The 5,630-nt window shown below is 53.4% G+C and overlaps 1 protein-coding gene across 1 annotated transcript; it reads left to right on the forward strand.

Annotated features, from left to right (window-relative positions):
• The first annotated feature begins 23 nt into the window (after positions 1 to 23).
• Positions 24 to 3,576, forward strand: LOC104272313 (CMRF35-like molecule 8). The gene is made up of 5 exons (XM_009867275.1): positions 24 to 276; positions 2,036 to 2,080; positions 2,626 to 2,678; positions 3,069 to 3,206; positions 3,442 to 3,576. Exons 1-5 carry the CDS (start codon positions 24 to 26, stop codon positions 3,574 to 3,576), a joined length of 624 nt encoding a protein of 207 aa, XP_009865577.1.
• Positions 3,577 to 5,630: the final 2,054 nt, after the last annotated feature.

Raw genomic sequence — 5,630 nt, forward strand, 5'->3', positions numbered from 1 at the left:
GCGTGTATTGGGCTGACCAGAAGATGCTGCCGAAATTCTGGTGCTCTCCGGGGAGAATACTTTCAACCTGTGATACTGACATCATCATCACCTCGAAGCATCAGCCCAGCGTGCAGCGGGACCGATTCTCCATCTGGGATGATCATGACCATCAGGAGTTCACAGTGACTGTGAAGAACCTGACCAAGAAGGATGCGGGCACCTACCGCTGCGGGGTGCGAACAGGCATAGGCTGGCCTGATGACAGTGATGATGTGGAGGTGATCGTGTCCCCAGGTCTGTACTTGTGGGTCCCCCAGGTCCAGTGTTGCTGTGTCCCCCTCCTAGTGCTGGGAGTGGGTGCCGCTGTGAGGGGCAGCAGTGAGAAGGTGGGTGCCCACACCACGTGAGGCAGCCCGTTCCTTGTGACCCAGTCTCACCATAGCCCCTTCTTGGCACCCCAGTGTCAGCCACCCCCATTGCTGGGCTGTACTGTCCTGCTCTCTGTGCCCCATCTCCCACCCTCAGCAGATCTTGCAGGCCCTGTCTGTGCTCTTTTTGCCTTATTTTATAACACCAGGGAGTTTCTCACCCCACTCCCGTGCTGCCCCATTTCCTGCTGTGGGGCAGCCAGTGCCTGTGGGTGCCAGGCCCTGTGCTTAGGGAACATCCCTCTCTCTCCCTTTGCCAGAGACCAGCACCCATCGTGGGACACCTCTATGGGGCTATTTTGTCAGTACCTGGCTGGGCATGGGATGCCCAGACCTCCTTTGAAAAGGGTGAACTCTGCTGTGTGTGCACATTTTGGGGGAGGATTGGGACCATGAAAAGCCTCCTGGGCAGGGGCAGGGGATTATAGCACTCCCAAGCACTCCCACCTCAAGGAGTATTTTCTGGACGTGGCAGAGGGCACCCAGCATCTCCTGGTGTGACGATAAGTGGGTCACTTCTGACTTGCTGCAAAACCCACAGTGTTTTTCACCGTAGAGGCAGGGAGACTGACTGAGCCTCACCTCTTCTTGTTACAGCTCCTTCTTCCTCCTCCTCGGCATCTCCCTGTGTCATGACCACCAGCCACCCCGATGTCACTAGCTCTGTGTCAGTCCTCACACAGACAACTCTCCATGGGGAATCTGTAGGGCCAGAAACAACTCCCTCTGACCAGGGAGACCTCAGCGCTTCAAGGTGACTTCCAGCTCCCACCTGCAGCTCCCACTTCCCTCCATGAGGTCTCTGGTGCAGCTAAAGCCCTGCAACCTTCTGGGTTCTTCACACCTCTCTTAAGATTTGGATCTCCTGCTTTTGCCTTTAGAGACCAGTGTTTCATCCTCTCAGCCAGCCACTCCGCATGGAAAATAATCCCGGTGGCCCTGGTCGCTTGGCTCTGGCAAAGCTCTGCTTGGCCCCTGACCATCTTGCAGCTTAAGTCATGTGAGATTCGGTTTCTGGCTGCAACACTTAACCCATTTCCTTCCCCAAGACTCAGGAACCATTTACTTGTGGGAAACCAAGTGCTGAGCTGCTTCCTGTTCCGCTTCGTAGTGATGCACAGCCCAGCAGAAATAGGTGACAAAGTGTGAGAGCGGATTGACAGAGCTTCCTCCCTCCTTTCCAGCCTCTTGGAGATGATGCAAGAAGTGGACAACACTGGGGCTTCCCATCAGCATGCTCAGGGGGAAGCTGACGCACCAGCCCTTGCCTGGTTTCCCATTACAACAAGGTCAACAAACAGTGGACCTAAACCAGAGCAAAATTAAGTGCAGGAGCTGTTCCTTGAAACAGTGAAGACATAGCAACTCTTAGACTTGAGTGTCGGTTTGCTTCTGCAGTTTGCTGTTTGCTTTGCTCCATGCCCAGCTTCCAGCCTCGCCACACCGCTTTGTCCCACGGCAAGTCCCCCCACCCACAGCCCCTCCCTGCTCCACGCTGCCTCACCCCCATCTCTGCTGCTGAGAGATGTGAGAATACAAACTCTTTCTTTTTTTTTCTTGCAGCTTGGACATGGTTGTGCACATCCTCACTCCAGGCATCATAATGGTTATTCTTTTGCTTGCAGCTGCGGCGGGTGTTCTGGTAACACTGTCCAGGAAGAGGAAGAAGGGTAAGTGATGCTGTCACTGCTGCTCCCTTGCTGTTTCTCCACCAGACCCTGTCTTCTGCTGTATTTGGGGTTTTTTCCTCTATATTTCTTTTTTCTTCTCTGTTTCCTGATCCATCCAACTCCAAGGATCCATTGCTGAGACTTCCACCAAGGTCTCTGTTCCCTGAGGGAGCAGTGGGACCGACCCCACAGGTCTCCTGCCCATGGAAGCGGGGAGTGGCAGCTCTCAGGACAGGTGCTGCCCGGCACGACACCCACTTGGTTTTGGGCACCGTTAGTTTCTCCAGGCATGCTCACTTGTCTAGTTCAGGCTTCCACTGGGCTTGATGCAAAGTTTAAGGCCAGTGCAAAGGAGGGGAGGGATGAGAGGAGATGTCACTGGCTGGCAGGTGGAGTCTGGTTTTATTTGAAGAATGGCTTCGGTTTCAATGGGGTAACGGGGTCCCCTCCTGCTTTACGTTGTCATTTGCAGCTGCAGCAGTGTTTTAATATATTTCTTTTCTTCTGGTTTCACTCATGTCTGTCCACATCTGTGCTTCATCCAGCCCTCTCCGGAGCAGTGGTAGAGATGGACAGGATTCATAACACGTTGTATACAGTAAGGCAAACTGCATGAGGTCTTGGGATGGCATGCCCTGAGCTTGCCTTCGGGGCAGGGAATCATTACCCCCAGAGCTGAGCTGACAGAGCCATGCACTTTCAGCCAGGTTCATGTCCATTTAAATTGGGAGGGATCCTTCGTGCTCTGTTCACCAAGAGAAAGAGCCAGCCAGGGACTTTGTGTGACTAGCAAAGTTTTCCTGGGAAGGGAATTTAGGATTAAGCTGAGAGGTTTCTCCCCAAGCCCCACCAGGCACAGGAGCTGCTTCTCTGGCTGAAACAGCCCTGGGGAAATCAGCAAGGGCAGAGGGACAGACGTTCTCACTCCTGTGGGCTGCAGGCAGGGAAGCAGCAGCAGGTTTAGAGCTTGTCCCTCCCCTGGTGTCAGGAAGCGGATGCCTTGAACTACGCGGACATTAACCATGACACCAGGACAGCCGAGAGCCACCTGTACAGCAACGCCGAGACTTTCTGCCGCTCGACAAAGGCCATGACGGAATACGCGGAGCTCAAGCCAAGCTGCACGGTAGGGGAATGCAAAGCAGCACCGAGCTGGTGGCTGCGTGACGGTGTGGGCAGCGGGGTGGGTGGGGAGGGAGGGGACTGCAAAGGGACAAGCTGAGCTGGGATGCAAAGGACCCTGGTTTCCCTCTCCACTTCCCATGGGTGCTTCTGGGTGCTTAAAGCAGCTGACAGAGGGCCCAGCAGATGGAACAACTCCATGAAGGATTTTGTTTTTTTTTTAAATTCTTCTTTCCTAGCATGTGGAAGAGGAAAGAGAGGCTATGTATGACAGCATGCAGAAGCCTGTTCCGAATCAGCAGGATATCTACGCCAACGTGCCGTGGCCTCCCCGGCCCAGGACAGAGCCCTGCAGCGTGGCGGGGAGGCCATGAGCTGGCCCTGGCCCCCCGGGCTGCTCCTGCTCCTGGCAGCACCAGCGGGACATGGGCTGGCTTTGCCATCAGGCAGGACCCAGCTCAAGAACAGAGCTGCTGGGCTTAGGGGCTCGGCCGCCTCCTTGGAGCAGCCTCGAGAGGTTGAGCTGGAGGCACGGAGCGGGAGGAGGATGAAATCATCCCTCTGCATTCAGAGACCTCACCTGTACAGAGAATAAAAGTCTCACCCCTGAGTTGGGACAGCCGAGGTGACAGATCACCCAGCCAGGGGAAGGGTGGGCTGGGCTTTGCGGGGAGGCTGCCTGGCTCCCTGCACCCAGCACCCACCCTGCAGGTCCCTTCAGAAGATCCCAAACCCACCGGTCATCTCAAAAACATGCTGATGCCAGGCAGAGCTGGCAGCTCCTGGGAAGCAGGACAGCGATAAATGTTATATCCAAATGCATTTGTTATATCCAAATACTGGAGGGCTTGGGTGGAGGGTGTGGGATGTTAAGAGACAGCAGAGGCGCTCCCGTCTTTCCCAATCTCCCTCGTCCCACAGACCCCAGGGAAGCTTCGTTAGGAGAGAATTCATTAACTTCATTCATTGCTGCAAAGCTTTGTTTCAGTATTTTTGTAATTTATTCAAGAAGCCATGTGGAACTTTCCTGCTATGTCAAAATTAAAGGGAGCTGGAAGTAAATGTCAACGGTAAGACAGTCATGGTTGTTCCTATATAAGCTTATTTTCTTATGTAAGTAAAATTCCTCCTGGGTGAGTGAGGAGCTGGGATTCCCACCCTGCGCGAGGAAGGAGCACACAGGGAAAAAATGGCAATGGCATAGACAAGCGATGCTGCAATTTGAAATGAAAAAGAGCATCCAGCCAGATTCCAACCATTGCTGGAAAAAAAGAGAAAGCAAACCCCTCCTCAGCCACATGCGCAAACTTCTTCTGCCACCAGTTTCAGGTGGGACTGGAGGAAAAAAAATGAAAATCACGTGTCACTCCTCTTGCTGCCCAGTTCATTACCAGAGATAAAAACACCCCTTCTCCGAAGGACTCAGGAGGGGGAATTGGTTGGATTTTTTTTAGGTAGCCGGGTCCCATCGTGTCATGTCTGAAGGTAGTTTTCATGCTTTAAAAAAGGAACTAAATGGCTTCCTTAAATTAAAGCCCTCGCTGCAGCACTAAGGCAGAAATAGCCACCGGCCACATGATGAGGGTGTGGAGGGTATGAGATCCTTGGGGCGTGCAAAGGTGGGGGGTTTGGCAGCACCTTCTGCAAGAGCATTCTGAGCACCGAAGTTTTAATAGCTGAAAACTTCCAAGCTTTATCAGGTAACTTAAAGAGCGTAAGAAGTCTGCCTTTTCTCCAGCGTCAGCAGTGTTTCAGGGCAGCTGCCTGGGAGAGAGAAATAACGCCTGGCAGGTGAAACCTCTGGAAATGGAAATGGGGCCGGGAGTGGAAAACCTGAGCTCTTCCTCACACACAGAGTGATGTGCGGGCATGCACACACCCCGGTGCACGCATGCACACGTGTGAACAGGTGCACACACCCAACATGCACACACTGAATCACAAGCGCAGTGGCACACACACACACTGGCACACACCCACACAGAGACACACACACACACACAGACACACACACTGACGCTTCACTAGGGGTAAGTCGTGCCTGACTAATTTAGTGGCCTTCTATGACAAAGCTACAGCGCTGGTTGACATGGGAAAAGCGACGGATGTCTTTTTCCTGGACTTGTGCAAGGCGTTTGACACTGTCTCACATGACATCCTTGTCTCTAAAATGGAGACACATGGATTTCACAGATGGACCACTCGGTGGATAAAGAACTGGCTGGATGGTCGCTCTCAAAGAGTTGTGGTCAATGGCTCGATGTCCACATGGAGACCAGTGACAAGCGGTGTTCCTCAGGGGTCTGTCCTGGGTCCAGTGCTGTTCAACGTCTTTGTCAGCGACATAGATGACGGCACTGAGTGCACCCTCAGTTTTGCCGATGACACCAAGCTGTCTGGTGCCCTGGACTCACTTGGGGGAAGAGAT

Source organism: Apaloderma vittatum, unplaced genomic scaffold, assembly GCF_000703405.1.
Source record: "Apaloderma vittatum isolate BGI_N311 unplaced genomic scaffold, ASM70340v1 scaffold29603, whole genome shotgun sequence".
Taxonomy (NCBI): Eukaryota; Metazoa; Chordata; class Aves; order Trogoniformes; family Trogonidae; genus Apaloderma; species Apaloderma vittatum.

Coding starts and splice junctions, on each gene's coding strand:
- LOC104272313 (XM_009867275.1), top strand. CDS start 24: ATGCTGCCGAAATTCTGGTGCTCTCCGGGGAGAATACTTTCAACCTGT. Junction 2,081..2,625: donor GTCCAGGAAGAGGAAGAAGG/GTAAGTGATGCT, acceptor TGCTTCATCCAG/CCCTCTCCGGAGCAGTGGTA. Junction 3,207..3,441: donor AGCTCAAGCCAAGCTGCACG/GTAGGGGAATGC, acceptor CTTCTTTCCTAG/CATGTGGAAGAGGAAAGAGA.